This window comes from Vipera ursinii, assembly GCF_947247035.1.
Source record: "Vipera ursinii genome assembly, chromosome: 6".
NCBI classification, from domain to species: domain Eukaryota; kingdom Metazoa; phylum Chordata; class Lepidosauria; order Squamata; family Viperidae; genus Vipera; species Vipera ursinii.
In genome coordinates, this window is record NC_139515.1 from 43,272,258 (window position 1) to 43,291,600 (window position 19,343).

Sequence of the window (19,343 nt, forward strand, 5' to 3'; positions counted from 1 at the left end):
ACTTGCAAAAGCCAAAGAAGGAGCAGATGATCCTTTTTCCCCCAACATTAGACAAGTTGGGGGCGCTCATCTTTATGTTTAAATCATACTTTGTAATCCACCAAGTAAATCAAAATTTAGTAATGGAGATTGTTGAGTTCACCCCATCCCCCAAGGATGGTGAGATGGAGCCAGCTAAGTCTCAGGGGGAAGTGAAACTGGCACTGATGATGATCCCCTGGTAAGTGGCCCAGTCACATTGGTGACAGTTTCCATAGAACTAATAATCCAATCCTTGGGCATAAAGCCAACTTGCTCACCCTCCTGGACTCGGGTTGTACCAGATGTTTGGTCAACCCTGCCCTAGTGGAAAAACTTGGGATCAGGCAAACAACTTAAGGTGCCAGTGGCATATTGACAGCTGGATGGATCCATGGTGGGGGGCATTCTTCAATGTTTGTCACCGAGCCAATAGAAATGTGGATAGGGAGGTCACCTAGAGACTTTGAGTTTTATTGTGGCCCCCAGAATGCAAAGACCCCTGGTTTTAGAGCTGGCCTGGCTCAGGAGATGGAACCCTTATGTGAACTAGAGGAGGAGATTGTTGAAAATCTGCCAGACTAGCCCATCAAGGGCCCTGGAGAATGAGTGGGGGACAGTGAAACCAAGGTGCAAAGTGGGGGCACCAATGCATGAACAGGGAAACCTCCTTCCTTCATCCCCAAAGAATAAAAGGACTTGAGGGAAGCGTTCAATGAGAAGGGATGAGACAAGCTCCCACCCGAACAGATTGCTCCATAGAAATACTGCCAGTGACCAAATTATCTAAGCCCAAACTTTATTTGATGACCCCAGAGGAATGGGAGGAACTGCTGTCTTTTGTAGACAAAAACCTCAAACATGGATTCATCCAACCAGCACAACCCCAGGTGGCCACCCTAGTTTTATTCCGAGAAAAGAAAGATGGATCCCTTCACTTGTGTATGGACTACAGAGGGTTAAATGACATGTGCATTGAGAATGTTTACCCGCTGCCCTTATGAAGTACGTGTTAACCCACTTGGCTAAGGGGAAAATCAGTACAAAACTGGATTTGCGGGAGGCATATTACCATGTTAGGATTAAGAAAGGAAATGAGTGGAAAATGGCTTTTAACTGCCCCTTGGGATGCTTTCAGTTTAGAGTTCTCCCCTTTGGCCTATGTGGTGCCCCTGCTGTCTTCATTTAATTGATAAACAAGATGCTGCACAAGTATTTGACCTTTTTGACTACTGTATTTGCAATTCTATTTTTTCTGATAATTGCCACTTTAGTTTTATCTCTATTTATCTTTAATCCTGCTATCTCTTCAGATTGTTCTATCTTTTCCAACAGTTTAGGAATTGTCTCTAAAGGTTCCTCTAGAATGAATATTAAATCATCTGCAAATGATTGCAGTTTGTAGGTTTCAACTTTTATTTTCAATCCTTTAATTTCTGGATCTTGCCTAATGTTTCTATTTAAAACTTCCAAAGTTAAAATAAATAGCAATGGGGATAATGGACATCCTTGTCTTGTGCCTTTTTGTATATCAAAATTATCTCTATAATCCCCATTTACAATCACCTTTGCTGTTTGTTTCTGATATATTGTCTGAATCGTATTTATAAAGTTCTGACCAAAGTCCATTGTTTTTAATTGTTGAATCATAAATTGCCAAGAAACATTATAAAATGCCTCTTGGGCATCTAAAAATACTAGTGCTAGTTGCTTCCCTGGATGGAGTTCATAATATTCCAATATATCTACCCTCAAATAATTTTTTATTTGTCTCTTTGGCAAAAATCCGTTTTGATCTGGGTATATAAATTCAATCAAATATCTTTTCAGCCTCTCAGATATTTTTTTTAAATAAAGTTTTATTAATTTTCTAATTTTACATCCAAATATTTATGAAGCAATGTGGTGGTTTAATTTCTGGATCTTGCCTAATGTTTCTATTTAAAACTTCCAAAGTTAAAATAAATAGCAATGGGGATAATGGACATCCTTGTCTTGTGCCTTTTTGTATATCAAAATTATCTCTATAATCCCCATTTACAATCACCTTTGCTGTTTGTTTCTGATATATTGTCTGAATCGTATTTATAAAGTTTTGACCAAAGTCCATTGTTTTTAATTGTTGAATCATAAATTGCCAAGAAACATTATAAAATGCCTCTTGGGCATCTAAAAATACTAGTGCTAGTTGCTTCCCTGGATGGAGTTCATAATATTCCAATATATCTACCCTCAAATAATTTTTTATTTGTCTCTTTGGCAAAAATCCGTTTTGATCTGGGTATATAAATTCAATCAAATATCTTTTCAGCCTCTCAGATATTTTTTTTAAATAAAGTTTTATTAATTTTCTAATTTTACATCCAAATATTTATGAAGCAATGTGGTGGTTGGGTAATCAAAGGTTAACAATAATGAATAACAAAATCTTTTGTAATCAGCTCAGGTTACATCAACAAGAGTTCCCTCTCCAGTTCCCTTAATTACAATAACATAGTCAAATTAATACATTTCTAATTATGACACAATCAATTAGAACAATTTTCAATATATTTTCACTTATACATATCCATGTCCTGTTTTTAAATTTTACCTAATTACAATACAGTGTTCCAAAATAGCCTGTAGTATCTCAAAAACTTAATTTTCGGGTAACCCACATTTCCCCTATTTGATTATATAATAATTATCATGTCTAAAATACAAACATTGTTCATTTCAGTGCATTCTTATTTTATACAAATATATTCTGTTTACCATCTTAATAGTTCATCAATTATTGAAAAAATATCATTGTTTTGTATCATTCCAAATTCTATAATATAATTCAGAGGTATGTTCTAATAGCTAGTTTTCCTTTCCCTTAGAAGTCTAAAATCTAAATATAAAGTCAGTTTATATCTTTTGATGATTTCCCTTGGTCCATTTAAAGAAAATTTTAAGCTCCGTCATTAGAAATCCCAGCAAGTAGAAAAAAACATTTTTTTAAAATCTAACTCTAGCCTTCTTTTTGTGCCAAACAGGCTTCCATATCAGTGCCTTTAAATTCTCAAGTATGTCTCCCTTTCTTCCTACACATATTGTTTGAGTCCAGAGATACCATCTGATTGTCAGTTTTTTAAAAGAAATATCCCCTTTATAATCATTAAATTGTTGCTTTAATAAGTCAATTCTCAATGGTTGGTGTAGTATAATTGTCATTAGTTGAATCTGATATTCTTCTTCTTCCAGTTCCATCTGGCTCAGGTAAGAGGTCATGTCCGGTGTTATAGTTATTATTTGGTTGGCTAGATTCTCAATGTACTGTATTTGAAGGCCTTTGGCATCCTCCATCTTAGTGTTGCTTTCTTTAGCTTCTGTTGTTTTTTGAATTGCAGATTTTGTAGTTACAATCAAGATTTGGGCATCAAGGTACATTGTATTTGCTATTCTTTAGCATTCCCTATTTTGATGTTAATTTCCTCCTCTTCCTTTGATTTTTAATTGTCAATTCATCAGTTGAAGTCACATTTTGGTTTGGTAGATTTAAGGTGTCAGATTTATTTTGCAGTCTGGCTTTCATTTGCTCAGCCACTGCCAAGATTGTTTCAAGTATACGTTTATAGTCAAGTGGTGGATAATATCCTTCCATTTCTTTGGTGTTTACAGATAGGTCTTTCGTGGAGGCTGTTTTTGATAAAAACCAATAAATGTCCACCTCTACTATTTCTAAAAGTTGTTTTTCAGTGCCAGGTGTTACCAATTCTTATCTTTAAAGGTAATGTCAAGGTCAAATCTGAATTTGAGCCAAATCTCAGAACAGAGAGGAGGTTTACTTGCTGTATCAGGTTTCACCACAAGATGTCCTCAATAGCATGTAAAATCTTTTCCAAACTTATAAAAATCCGTTCTTTTCCTTTTTGCCCTTCTTTCACAGCTTAAAAGGTAGATAGGATAGTAGGTTCCCGTAAAAATAAGGATTTTTTTAATAACCCAAGAGTTCCAAAAATACAAATAAGATTGCTTAATTATTCAGTTAATAATTTCCGTTTCTTTTAAGGCTTTAAGATTTTAGTTCCCCAAGTAAGTAGTCGCCGTTCTTTCAAGGGGGGTGAGGCAATTTTCAGAAAAGTCCCACAGGAAGGTAGTTAGGGGAGTAAGAAAGGTAAGATCTCACCTAGATCCTCCAGAATGCTTCGTTGTGCTTGATGGTGCTTTTGGATTTTGGCAGGGAACTGCTTAATGATCAGCCATATTAATGACCGATCTCTTCTTCTTCGGGACAGAGGAGCTGTTCTGGATCAAACAGAGGGCTGCCGCCCTTCTGCAATCACAGAGAGGGCCTGCTGCAGGGCGATTTTCAAACCTTTTCAGGGTCCTCTGAGGAAGAAAGATTGGATGGCAGGGAGAGGGTTCTTCCTGCATGTCCGCTGGCGCTGCGCGCAAAAACCGAAAGCCAGCCTCTCAGCTATTATTGAAGTGAAGATTTTATAGTCCACATTCAGTAGTGATATCAGTCTATAGTTTTTTATCTGGGTCAGATCTGAGTCCTCTTTTGGTATCAAAGTAACATTTGCTTCTGTCCATGTATTTTAGAGTTTTGCCTCCAATAAAAGTTTGTTACATGCATCTTTCAATGGTAAACTTAATGTATCTTCTAAACATTTATAAACTCTGCCAGGAGTCCATCTGGTCCCGATGTTTTTTTCATTTTTTTGTCTTTTTATTGCCTCTGTCAGTTCCATCGTTATTTTTTCATTTAACATAGTCTTGAACTTTTCTGGAATTTTTGGTAAATTATTTTCTTCCATATTGAGTCATTTTCTCCCATGGAGTTTCTTCGTTAACATACAGTTTCTCATAGTATTCTTTAATTAACTTTTTTATTGCTTCATTTTTAAATTGTAAACAGCCATTTTCATCTATTGAATTGTTTATCAATTTTTTCTCCTTCTGTTTTTTAAGTTTATAAGCTAACCATCTTTCTGGTTTGTTTGCATTTCCCAAAAAGTTTTGCTTTGCCCTTTTAATTTGCTGCACCAATTTTTCCATTTGTCTTTTCAATGTTTTCTTTTGTGGGTTTATTTGTAGTTCAGGTTCTAATTTTTTAAATTTTCTCTTAACAACTGGCATTGTTGTCTCTTTTCTTTATTTTTTTCACCATGTATGTTATTGCTACGCCTCGAAAATATGCTTTGGCTGTATCCCATACATTTTGCAATGTTGTATCTTTTTTATTTTCTTTGAAGAAAAATTCCATTTCTTTTGTTGCTAAGTCTATAAATTCTTTCTCTTTCAATATAGATTGATTCAAAGTCCATCTTAATTTTTTCTGCATTCCTTTCCACACCATTTTTAAAGGATTATGATCTGCCCAAGTACCTAATTCTATTTCAATTTCCTGCATATTAACCCTTAATTCAGGCGTCATCCAAATAAAATGTATATTGTGATTTTCCTGGGTTCATTTCTCTCCAAATATCTTGTACACCAATTTCCTCTATCATGTTAAAAAAAGTCTCAGGTAATCTTTTTCTTCCTTGTTTCCCTGATTTACTGCTTTTATAGTCTAATGTCCCATCTACTATTGCACTGAAATCCCCAATTAAGCATATATTTTGATATTCCATTTCTACTATTTTTCTGTGAAGGTTTTGATAAAATTCTTCTTGTTTGTTATTTGGTGCATATATTGCTATCAAAATTATCTGGTTTTGATTTGAAATATTTCTAACATTAATATTCTTCCTTCTTCATCTGCATAAATCATTTTGGAATCTATTGTCTCTTTAATATATATAAATACGGTTGAGCTGATGTTTAATTTCTGTAGTTGTTTGAAAATTCTCTTTCTTTTTGATGAGGAATTCAATCCATTTATATTCACTGAAAAAATTCCATTTTCCTTCTCCATTTTGATTTACTTATATTTAGGTCTTGTTGATCTAGTAATCCTCTGCTCTCTTACTGTTCCCTCATCTTCTTGATTCATCTTCTCTTTTTCTTCTTCCACTTGTGTAATTGTTTGTTCTGTCTGTTTCTGGCTTTTTCCATCCTCTTGTTGATATTGTGTTCTTTCTCCCAGAAATGCTCTATATCTTTCATCAAAATTCTCTGCCTTACACACTGAATCCAATCAATATCTTGTATTATTCCAATTGATTAAAATCCCTTTAAAAAGGAGCCAACTGCTTTAGGCTACAATCCAAGTTTAAAAGGGAGCCAACTGCTTTAGCCTGTAATATAAGTTTTTTTTTAAAAAAAGCCAACTACTTTAAACTGTAATCCAGCAAAAAAAAACAACAACTGCATAAGTCTAATCCACATAATTCTGTCAGTTCAAAGATATTTTAAAAAGGAAGAAAAAAAAACAAAGAAAAACCCCTCTAAGTTATGTCTAAAGTTAAAAGATGTAATTAAAAAAATCTGTTTTTTTCTTTTGTAGAGACACAGAATGTTCTTTGTTTTAGCACAGGTGTTGTTTCAAGGTCATCATTCTTCTGATTCTTTCTGTATTATTGTAGTATCTTTCTTCACCATTAGATGTCCTCATTAATTATAATGTCTCTATCCAGTAATAAAACTTTTATTTAAAATGCTCTTTCACAACAAAGTAAAAAAATCTTCCCAAATAAAAAAAGTTAGCCAACAAAAGTTTATCATTTTTTTTCAATCAGTCTCAAATCTTTTCTGCGTATTTTTTATATTCCTTAATTTTGTTTCCCCATTTCGGATTTCTTACTGCTTTTAACTCTACTTCCCAAGTCTTTCTGGGGTTTTTACTTTTAAAATTTTTTCAGTTCAGGGATTTATATTTTGAAAGTCCATAGGGAAGAGAAATAAAGAACAATCTCACCTAGATGAAACACCTTGTTGACAGTCAGCTGTTTGGCAGTGCTGCTGCGGCTCTTTGCTTCTTCTCCGGCTGTCTATGGCTTGGGCTATCTGTGTATTTGCTGGCAGCCTTTCTCCCACCTGTTTAAAGAGTTTTTTTGGTCTGTTTGGGCCAACTGCCGTTGGCTCCAAACTCCCAAGTTTCCCTTCCTCCTTGTTGCCTCTCTAGGGTGACTTTCTGACCTCTCTGGGTCTCCAGACGAAGCAAAATCAGACTAGGAAACCAGAGCTCCGGTTTCCTTCATCCGTGTTGCCATGACACCCAGGTAAACTCCTAGAGCCTCAACATCTTTTTTACATTGTGCTGACCAAAACTGGATGCAATATTCCAAGTGTGGCCTTACCAAGACATTGTAAAGTAGTATTAACACTTCACATGATCTTGATTCTATCCCTCTCTTAATGCAGCCTAGCACTGTGTTGGCTTTTTTTGGCAGTTGCAGCACACTAGTGGCTCATATTTAAGTGACTGTCCATTAGGACTCCAAGATCCCTCTCACAGTTACTACTATTGAGCAAGGTACCACCTATACTATACCTGAGTATTTGGTTTTTTCTTGCCTAAATGTAATACCTTATTTTTTTCACCATTGAATCAATGTTCAAGTCTATCAAGATCCTTCTGTATCTTAAGCCTATCTTCTGGAGCATCAGCTATTCTTGCCAGCTTGGTGTCATCTGCAAATTTGATGAGTTCCCCATCTATCCCCTCATCCAAATAATTGATGAAGATGTTGAAGAGCACTGGGCCCAGAACAGAGCCCTGGGGCACCCCATTACACACTTCCCTCCATGTAGATGCAGTTCCATTGAGGACCACACACTGAGTATGGCCGGTCAGCCAGCTACGAAACCATTTGGTGTTAAGGCTGTCTAACCCACATTTTTCTATCTTATCAAGTAGTACGTTATGGTCTATTTTATCAAATGCCTTACTGAAGTTCAAGTAAATTATATCCACAGCATTCCTCTGGTCCACTAATTTTGCAATAAGATTTGTCTGGCATGATCTGTTTTTGACAAACCCATGTTGGCTTTTGGTAATGACTTTTTTGCCTCTAAATGTTTGCTGGTTCGTTGCTTATCTTTTCCAGAATCTTCCCAGGTATTGAGGTCAGGCTGATAGTTCTGTAGTTTCCTGGATCCATTTTCCCCCTTTTTGAAGATGGGAATTACATCAGCTCTTTTCCAGTTCTCTGGTAGTTCCCCAGTGCTCCAGGATCTTTGAAAGATATAGTTCAGTGGTTCTGAGAATACATCTGCCAGTTCCTTGAGAACCTTGGGGTGTAGTCCATCTGGTCCTGATTTGAACTTGTCTAGGGTGGACAGGTGCTCACTTATTTTCTTGCCTATCTTAACTTGTGTTTCTATTCTGTTTTTTACGGTACAGTTTTTGATAGGTTGCACTGTTTTTTCTTTGTGTAAAGGTGGATGCAAAAAAAAAGTTAAGTAATTCTGCTTTCTTGCTGTTGCTTGTCACCTTCTTGCCACTTTCTCCCACTAATGGACCATTTCTTTAACTTTTTTCTTTTTTACATGTTGAAAGAAGCCTTTTTTGTTGTTAGTTCATTTTGAGACTTAGCTTTCCTCACTTTATGTTTGCAGGATCGGGCTACTTGCTGATATTCTGCCTTAGTTATGTGCCCCTCTTTCCACTTTTTATACTTGTCTTTTTGTTTTTCAGTTGATCAGATTCTTTATGCACCCATGCTGACTTTTTTTCTAGAGCTGTTATTTTTCTTCTTAGTATTGTGCTAGACTGGGCTTTTATAATCTCACTTTTCAAAATTTCCCAAGCTTCCTGAGTTGTTTTCCCCTTGAATGGAATCCTTCCCAAGCTCTAAGTTTATTGAAATTAGCTCTCTTAAAGTCCAAGATTCTGTTTTGACTATGTTCTATTGCTTGTGCTTGCATAATGTTGAATTCCAATATTGCATGATCACTCCCCCCCCAAGGTTCCTAGGGCTTCAACACCTTCTGTCATTTCATCTCTGTTAGTGAGAATTTGAAAAAGAAATGCAAGAAAGCAAAATGGCTGTCTGAGGAAGCTTTGCAAATAGCTGAGGAAAGGAGGGAAGCAAAAGGAAAGGGAGAAAAAGAAAGATACGCCCAATTGAATGCAGAATTCCAAAGAATAGCTAGAAGAGATAAGAATGCCTTCTTAAATGAACACTGCAAAGAAATAGAAGAAAACAATAGAATAGGGAGGACCAGAGATCTCTTCAAGAAAATTGGAGAGATGAAGGGAACGTTTAATGCAAAAATGGGCATGATAAAGGACCAAAATGGCAGGGACCTAACAGAGGCAGAAGAGATTAAGAAGAGATGGCAAAATTACACAGAAGAACTATGCAAGAATGAGCTTAACGTCCTTGATAATCCCAATGAGGTGGTCACTGACCTTGAGCCAGACATCCTAGAATGTGAAGTGAAGTGGGCCTTGGAAAAGCTGAGCAACAACAAAGCTAGTGGAGGTGACAGTATTCCAGCTGAGCTATTCAAAATCTTAAGAGACGATGCAGTAAAAGTGCTACACTCAATTTGCCAGCAAATTTGGAAAACTCAACAGTGGCCACAAGATTGGAAAAGATCAGTTTACATTCCAATTCCAAAGAAAGGCAGTGCCAAAGAATGTTCAAACTATCGCACCATTGCACTTATTTCTCATGGTAGTAAAGCTATGCTTAAAATCCTACAAGCTAGACTCCAGCAGTATGTGGATCGAGAACTACCAGAAGTACAGGCAGGATTTCAAAGAGGCAGAGGAACTAGAGATCAAATTGCCAACATACGCTGGATCATGGAGAAAGCTAGAGAGTTCCAGAAAAACATCTACTTCTGCTTCATAGACTATGCTAAAGCCTTTGATTGTGTGGATCATAACAAACTGTGGCAAGTTCTTAGAGATGGGTGTACCAGACCATCTTATTTGTCTCTTGAGAAACCTATATGTGGGCCAAGAAGCAACAGTGAGAACTGGACATGGAACCACTGATTGGTTCAAAATTGGGAAAGGAGTCCAGCAAGGCTATATACTGTCGCCCTGCCTATTTAACTTATATGCAGAGCACATCATGAGAAAGGCAGGGCTAGATGAATCAAAAGTTGGAATTAAGATTGCGGGAAGAAATATCAACAACCTAAGATATGCAGATGATACCACTCTAATGGCAGAAAGTGAAGAAGAACTAAAGAGCCTCTTGTTGCGAGTGAAGGAGAGCGCAAAACCTGGGTTGAAACTTAACATTAAGAAAATCACCTGTTCTGAACAATGTATATTAGATAAAATACTGAAGAGTACCTAAACATACACACACAGAGAGATAAACAACATATTAGCTTATATTTTATACAAACAGTGGAACAAAACTTCCTGCAGTGAAATAAATTGAAATCAGCAAAAGACCAACAAATCTTGGACAACTATACATTATACATCATACACATAGAATGTGAACAAGACAATAAGTAATATTTTGGCTTAACAGATTTTGTCAAATAGGCCAAATTCATAGTTTAGTACAGCACACATTGTCATAATTATTACCTTAAGCAGGGCTTTTCAACCTGTGGTACGTGTACCACCAGTGGTACACGAGCCCTTGGCTGGTGGTACGCGAGCCCAGCCTAGCTAATTATAGTGGGGGAGGGAATAAGTCAAAATGGAGCCACACAGACCTGGAGATCAGCTGGAGCTGCAGAGCTTGCCAGAATCCCCAGGATCTGTGGCAACATGCTAATTGGAGCTTCCGGTGCACCCGGAAGAGAAAAGGAGGAGGGTGGAGAGAAGAAAAGGTATAAAAGGGAGAGACCGGACTGTTTTCAGAGGAACAGTGAGCGGAGCGGCCAGTGAGGAAGGTGTGTTTGGTGGGGGGGGGAAGGGCTACCAAACGAACGGCTCCTGCCCAGCTTGTTTGCAGAAAACATACTGCTTGCTAAGTGAAGCCCCAGGATCAGCGACGGGTAGCCTGCTGATCCTGGGGCTTCACTTAGCAAGCAGCCTATTTTCCACAAGCAAGCTGGGCAGGAGCCCGGAATCAGCTGAGCTGCGCTCAGAAATGCTGATCCCGGGCTCCTGCCCAGCTCACTTGCTTGCAGAAAATAGGCTGCTTGCTAAGTAAGCTGGGCAGGAGCCCAGGATCAGGCTGGGATCTGTGTGGCGTAGCACAGGACAATGGGAGTGATGAGTGATGACCTGGACACACCCCCTGGCCATTGATCACATGACCCTGGGACACTGAATAATTATGAATCAGTTGCCAAGCATCCGAATGTAAATCACATGACCCTGGGGATGCTGCAACAGTCATAAGTGTGAAAAATGGTCATAATTCACTTTTTTAGTGCCGTTTAACTTCAGTCACTAAGCAAATTGTTGTAAGTCGAGGACTACCTGTACTTTATCATTTTTTCCTTTTTTTTTTGGTCAAGTTTTTGACACCTTGCTGGGCGACTGATGGTACTCGGATATTGCCTTATCCTAAAAGTGGTACAATGAGTGAAAAGGTTGAAAAGCCCTGATCTTAAGGACTCAATGCTAGATTTGTTTATATTTAATACCAGTTTCTCCACCAAACTCAATTGGATGGGAGAAGCATACTTTAAACAACTGTTTTCTGAAATGAGAAAGGGAAAAAAATATCTATCAGAGGAGACTCCTTTCCGATCAACCTATTCTGCATGGAATCTTTCTACTTCCTTTAATCTTGTCCCTTAGACAGTTGCATAGTGAAGTAAATGAATGTTCAAAGAGTTCAGTGCAGAAGCATCCATAGGATTCAATGGTTTCATGAAAAAGATGGAAGCAGCATCATGCCTTCATGGTGTCCCATGGAGCTCTGTCCTATCATATGTTTACGTGATATTGATACACATAAAGAAAGGATAGAGTTTGTGTCACAATGGCACAAGTCTGTTTTCATCATTTGCTCCCTGTCACCCAACACCTCTGCCTGGACAGAACATTTGGCACAGATTCCTCTGTTCCTTTTGGGTTCTGGATAGAAGAAAAATTGAGATTATTTGCTGTTTGTTCATACTGTGTTAGCTGTGTTTTTTAAACTTATATTTTGTATTATGACAGTTTGAAATTGTGGTCAGTTTGCAAGAGATGGAAAGGCTTTTACTTTCATATCATATTGAAATAATTAGGACATTTTAGATACCAATCTAGATAATTTAAACTTAATGCTTTGGGGAAAAGGAAGGGATACCTTAACTATACATTACATCAATAGTTAGTTCTAAGGTAATCTAGTTAAACGTGTTAGTTTTGTCCAAACTTTAAGGAAAATACATCTTTTTTTTATTCTGGGGAAAGAAACAATAACCAAAAATATCTGTAAAAACATGATTATTATTTTTTCATTTTTCTATAGGTATAATGGAATATAGGGACGTGGTGGCTCAGTGGGTTAGGACGCTGAGCTTGTTGATCAAAAGGTCGGCAGTTTGGCGGGTCAAATCCTGAGTGCCGCGTCCCAGAGTGAGCACCTGTTACTCGTTCTGCCAACCTAGCAGTTCGAAAGCACGTAAAAATGCAAGTAGAAAAATAGGGACCACTACAGTGGGAAGGTAACAGCGTTCTGTGCGCCTTTGGCGTCTAGTCATGCCGACCACATGACCACAGAGACGTCCTCGGACAAGTGCTGGCTCTTCGGCTTTGAAACGGAGATGAGCACCAGCCCCTACAGTCGGAAACGACTAGCACGCATGTGCGGGGGAACCTTTACCTTTTTATAATGGAATATGTATGGGTGAAAGTACCGTATATCAAAAAGAGATAGATGAGGTAAAATCCAACTAAGTCACTTGAGATTCCCCCCCAAACATTGTAGAAATAATAGCTACAAAAATAGCTTCACTAAATCTATCCAGAGCAGCTTTCAGTTTCTTTTAATCATTTGGGGCCACTTCAATACTCACTCTGGTGATTTGTGCTATGCAGGAAGGCCTGGAGGAACATTGTCCATAGGGCCACGATGGGTCGGACACGACTTCGCAACTAACAACAACAACACAAACATACTTAGTATGGTTTGCTGCTTTATGGCTTAGGAAATGTCATCACTTGCTTCTAACATGATGGCCAATAAGAACAGCAAAGTTTATGCTGATAGTTTTCTGGCAGCAAAAGATTGGATAGCTATCCCTAACAGAACTATGGAGAAAGACATTCAGGAAAAGTATGAATCAAGTGGTAATATATTTTAATAAATTTTATAATCAAAGTCCAACATACACTTGACAGAGAACAGATAGAATCTTTGTAGATATCCAAAAGTTATAAACAAAGATATGCATATGTAGCAAAGACAACCTTGAAGAAGGAATGAAAGAAGTTTAAGTAAATGTTATCTTGGCATTGGGAAGGAAGAGGGAGTGAAAAATAAACTCAAGATAACCCCCATAATTCTATTTGTTTACATTTTGGTTTGCTTCTGTCTACATTTTTGATAAAGGGTACTGCAGCAGCTGGATCCTAATATTTATACAAGTGGTGTAATACACTATATTAGCCTTAGTTAGCCTCATTTAAATACACCATCATTTTCCATAGGCCTATACAAAATAGCAGAATTTGCCTCTGAGATGTCCTTTGCAGCATAGAGATGTTACATGTCATGTCATCAATAACATTACAAGCCCTCAGAAGGTGCTTAACACTCTGGCAAATAAAACATATTACACAGGGCTGAAGCTTCTTCTGGCTACTGAGAGCTGAAGGAAGTTGTGGTAAAACTGAATGCATTTTGTCATAAGTGATATATTTTTATTTTGGTGATAGTTTTTTTCCCCTGTTGCTACCTCAAAATAATAAACTGAGTTCTTACATTGATGTTATCTCTGGTTTTATCACTTCATTTCCTATTACTACAGTGTTGCAGAACTCTTTCTGTACAACAAATATTATATTCTCTCTCATGTACTCTAAAACAGGGGTCCATAACTCCCAGTCTGTGGACTGGCACCAGGCCACAGCATGCCAGCAACTGGGCCATGCAAACAACCAAAGGCCCATCCGTGGGATGCAGGCAGCCCAGGAAACCACGCCGCCTCTGGTCCGTGGAAAAAATCTTTCTCCATGGAACCGGTCCCTCGTGCCCCAAAGGTTGGGGGCCTCTGCTTTAAAAGACTAGTTGATTATGAATAATTAAAATTTTGTTTAATAACATAGTGCAAATAGTTTACATAGAATTTGAGGTCTTTTTCTTTCGAGCTGTTTCTGTTCTTCTTCCTTTTCTGCTGTTAAATGAGTGTTAAACTTTTATTTGCTTTAAGTTATTGCCACTTGATCATTGAAGCCATAGAAGCAAAGCAGTTTCACTTTATTGAGAATCAAGGAGGGGAACTGCTTCATAAAACTTCAAAAAGATGTTTCATTACTGAAGTAAAGCACATGTTGAAAACATATGCAGCCATATTTAACTGGAATTAGGAAACAAAAGCTGAATCCTTTGATTAATTTATATACAGTATGTGTGCGCACACACATACACCCCTTAGCAATGAAAGTCAACTGGATAACCTTGGGCCAGTTGTTCATTCTCAGCCCAACCCACCTCACAGGGTTGTTTTTGGGGGAAAAACAATCTACACTGGAAGTGCAGTTTACAAAGATTTATCCTGATTGGATTATGTTCTTCAGCAGAGATGGAGACAAGGTTTAGATCAATCTATCAATTGATCAATCAGATGACTTAGGGCCAAAACATTGTAACAGGGTTTATCCACTATGCTAAGGCCATTTTTTGTTTGTTTCAGACTTAGTGGGATGCCCAGCCATATAAGTGAACTACCAAGCAATCTTCCAAGTCTGAAGGGAAGGGAAACAATTCAAATTTAAATGTGTTTTTGAGGAAGTAGAGCAATTTTATGATTTGGCTAGAACACCAATTTCAAGGATAGTCTTGGTTAAGGTCTCCTTATTTTCATATTACATAAGTCCAGCCATTATGTTTTGTGACTTAGTGTATTTTGTGAACCCAGTCAAACTAAGGTTAAATAAAACATAGCTTAACTCCATCACTATACAAAGCAATTCTCTCAACCCTACCCACTTTAAGAAAAACAGAACAAAAATTCAGGATTATAATTTATTTTAATAGTGTCACTTCATTATTCATACTAATCTTTTAAAATATATTTTAGTTGTTTCATTATAAACTTTATAGCCTGCATTTTAATACTGCAGCAGTGCATAAGTGCATCTGTTTAAAATTATAAAAGGGTTATAAATCGTATTTACCTGTTGTCCTAGTGGTTAAGGCCCAGGCTAGAAACCAGAAGACCTGGGTTCTAGTACTGCCTTAGCCCTGAAATGGCTGGATGACCTTGGGCCAGTCACACTCTCAGCCCAGCTCACCTCACAGGGTTGCTGTTGTGAGGAAAATTGGAAGAGAAGGGTGTGTTGTTTATGTTCACCGCCTTCAGTTATAATAATAACAATAATAACAATAATAATAATAATAATAATAATAATAATAATAATGATGATGATGATGATGATGATGATATAAAAATAAATATAAGTGCCTCTGTTTAAATAGAATTATAAAAGTACTATACACTGTATCTATCCGTATCTAAAATTTAACAATTTAAATCGTATTGCCTTATTTTTATGGCATAAAAACGCTGCCCCGCCAAAACGTTTTCAGCGTATAAACTGCAGGTCCCCAGAAGACATCAAAACCCTAACGCTGAATGCGCTTCCACCCCTCTTGCTTTCTAACCAACCCGCTCGCGCAAGCTCTGCGTCGCCTACGTCGCCAACGTCATGCGAAACAGGCCACCTACGCTATCACGGGAAGCCAATGGGAGGCTCGGAAGAGCGACGTTAGCGAGGCCCTCTTTGAACCCTGACCTTAGGTCCTCGCGCGAGGCAACAGACGGTGTGACTGTACGTCCGCCTCCATTCGCCTGAGCGAGATCGTTCGCGGTCGTCCTTTCGCCTTTTCCCGCGCGAGTAGCAGCCGCTGGCGATGATACTGATCTCCCCACAGCGCGCGCGCTAATCCCCCTCCCGTCACCGTGTCCCACCCCCGCCTCGGGGAAAGCCTCGGGGGAAGCACGGCTCGTCGCCGCCAAGCAGGCGCCTCCCGTCTCTTGCCAGGCAGAGCCCTCGCGCTCCCCCCCCGCCCCCGATTCACCTTCTCTTCCCCCCCCCGCACTAGGCGACGTGGAGCCGGCCAAACGCTTCCCTCACCGGGACTATCATCATGGCGAGTGCCTCATACCACATCTCCAACCTGCTGGAGAAAATGACATCGAGTGACAAGGACTTCAGGTAAGAGGCCGAGTAGGCTGCTTTCCTCCTGCTTAAAAGACTGAAGGTCTCTCCCCAGGTCCGCCCTGGGATGCTTTATAGCGGGCAGGCCCGAGCTGCTTCCTGGGAGGTGGTGCCCCACCCAACCTGTCTTTTGCCTGATTTGAGGCCCGTCAAGCAGGAGAACTTGAGTCCCCTGATCCTGGCCTTGTTATGCCTTGCTTGGAGTCCGCATGGCTGCAGTTTGGAGCCCGGCTTTGAGGCGGCCCTTTTCCCCTAGAAGTTGTCTGGAAGTTTGTTAAGCCCATTCCCTCTTTTTGCTACGCTCTCTCTTGTGCTCCGTAATTTGTCATAGAAGCCGGTTCTCTGCAGACAGGACTTTTACTTGGGCTTTGATTTTAACCGTCTCTGTTTTTAGGTTTTTTTTTGCAATGCTTGTTAAAATATCTTTTTAAACCAAATGTTTTAATTTGTGTATGTAGAGTGGAGAAACCGTTGTGATTAATGTAGCATCTCTCGTTTTCTTCTCTTTGAAATTTGTTTCTAAGGTATAAACATAATTTTCCTTGAATTCACAATAGAAGTATGTACCTTGAAATATTATAGTAATAATACTGAATTTTGGTTTAGAAATATTAAAATATTGGGTTAGACACATAGGTTGCTGGTGTTGAATATTACAGCATATCACCCCTTTTTCTTTTGATATAAAAGACAAAGCGATTTAAGTGTATATCCTGTCCACATCTGCTGCAATAACAGATTTTATATTAATATTTCTAATACTGCAGTAAAATGGGAAAAGTTTTGCAAACTGCTGAAAATCTTGCTGTTACAAAATTAAATTAATTGAAACACTTTCTCTGAATAAAGGTAGGATGTATCTGATGCATAATTTAAAGCAGGCTCATTTTTCCTGTTCTCATACATTTTGATATTATTCTTCAGAACATATTCTCAGTTTTTATTATAGAAGACTGCTGTATCTGTATATCGTCTTTTGCATGTTTGCTGAGTGAAATAAATGATTCTCTTAGCTTAGCATCAACATTTAAGTCAGTAAGGACACAGAAAATTATAACTGTGTGAAGGACCTTAAATTCATCAATATGTCACAATATAGCAGCATAGACAGACATTGATTGACTATTAGTTAGTCTGTTGTAAAACATAAAAGGTTTTATTTATTGGTATTTTATTGGTATTTTTATTGATATTTTCTTAAGTTTGCTATTGGCAGATTAATTCCATTAAATTATAAAATACCTGTAGTCCTTGACTTACAACCACAACTGACCCCAAAATTTCTTGTGTTAAGTGAGACAATTGTTAAGTGATTTTTTGCCCCATTTTAAAACTTTTCTTGCCACAATTATTAAGTGAACCACTGCAGTTGTTAAGGAAGTACAGGTTTTTAAGTGAATCTGGTTTCCCCATTGATTTTCCTTATCAGAAGGTTGCAAAAGGTGGTCACAAGACCCCAGAACACTGTAACCATCATAAATATGAGTCAATTGTCAAGTGTCTCAATTCTGATCACATGACCACAGGGATGCTACAATGGTCGTAAGTGTGAAAAATGGTCATAAGTCACTTTTCCCAGTGTTGTAACTTTGAACAATTAGTAAACAAACTGTTGTAAGTCAAGGACTACCTGATTCCCCCCCAATATTTTAAGTTTATACATGCTGTTATATACAACTTGCGTGTGGTCACCCTCCCCATGTAAAGTATTTTCTTGTTTTCTGAAGTTCGTTATGGAATTAAATACGTACTTCCTTACCATACATGAACTCTCATTTTCCATTTCACTTTATTGTGTAGCTCTACTGCATCAGCTTCAGTACTAATCATGCTGTGGTTTTCACCAGTGTCAATACCAAAGTCAAACTAGAATCAGATTTATAGTTTTTAATGAAACAGTCCAATTTAGGTCCTAATATCAGTAAATTTAAAACACAGTTATACAAAGTGATGCCACTTTGTGATTAATTAAAAGAAAGTTGGATATTTGTAAAAGAAGCATGAAAATATTCATTTAATATTTACAAGTTCTTTCCACTTATGCAATGTTCAATACAGGTAATAGTAATACACATAAAATATTACACATTGAAACAGTAAATACAAAATTAAATAATGCATGAATGGGGCATGTTTCTCACATATGCAGCAGACTTTTCCAGGCCATTTCAGTGCTCTTCTTTTTTCAGATGCACTGTGCATCTCTATTCTGTGCATCTGAGAAGAAATGCCATTGAAAACCCAGTGTATCATTTTCATTGTTGAATGAGGCAAACATTTAAAGCAGGGGTGTCAAACTGCTGGCCCGAAGGCCGGGTATGTCAGGAGGAAATGGCGCCCACCACATTGCTGGCAATGGGGCAAAGTTCCGATAAATCGTGTGATGTCACATGACGTCGCAAGTTTGACATGTCTGATTTTAGGTCATGACTGGCATTTTTTCAAATATTACTACAAATTCATGGTCAGAAGACATGGGCTCTTTAAAATTTTATTTTCTGAAGATACTTTACTAATTCAGCTTATGTGAGGTATCATAAGCAGTTCTATTTTTCATTTTAATATTAATTTGCATATAATTCCCATATTTCTAGTTAATTATAGATGGAACATACAATTTAATATTTAATTTACAAATTGCGATTTTATACTGCATAGGTGTGCATATTTGCATTAGTTATGTTCTCAAATTTATTTAATCTATTTTAGATTTTAAAACATTATGGTTCCTCTTTACCTATAATTTAGTTATTTCAGGCTGAAATTAATTTGTTGATTGAAATGAGGATTTAGAGAAACTTGACTAAGTCCAGTAAAGACAGTTCGAGAAGATAGATAGTTGCAAGAAAAAGTATGTGAACCCTTTGGGATTACGTGGAGTTTTGCATGAATTGGCCATAAAATGCGCTCTAAACGTCATGTAAGTCACAACACAGTCTGCTTAAAATAATACTACACAAACATTAGCTGTTGTCATGTTTTAATTGAACATAAGATGGAAACATTCACAGTGCAGGGTGGAAAAAGTATGTGAACCTTTGGACTTAATAACTGGTTGACCCTCCTTTGGTAGCAATAACCTCAACCAAACGTTTCCTGTAGTTGCAGATCAGACCTGCACAATGATCTGGAGTAATTTTGGACCACTCCTCTTCACAAA

General features: G+C 37.9%; 1 protein-coding gene across 1 annotated transcript in view; it reads left to right on the top strand.

Annotated features, from left to right (window-relative positions):
* Positions 1 to 15,820: 15,820 nt before the first annotated feature.
* The window catches only part of CAND1 (cullin associated and neddylation dissociated 1), a 30,518-nt gene continuing 26,995 nt past the window's right edge, over positions 15,821 to 19,343 (top strand). Inside the window, exon 1 of the mRNA XM_083365564.1 lies at positions 15,821 to 16,180. Coding sequence (XP_083221690.1) covers positions 16,113 to 16,180 — 68 coding nt within the window. The 5' untranslated portion in view covers positions 15,821 to 16,112. The remainder of the gene's footprint in view (positions 16,181 to 19,343) is intronic.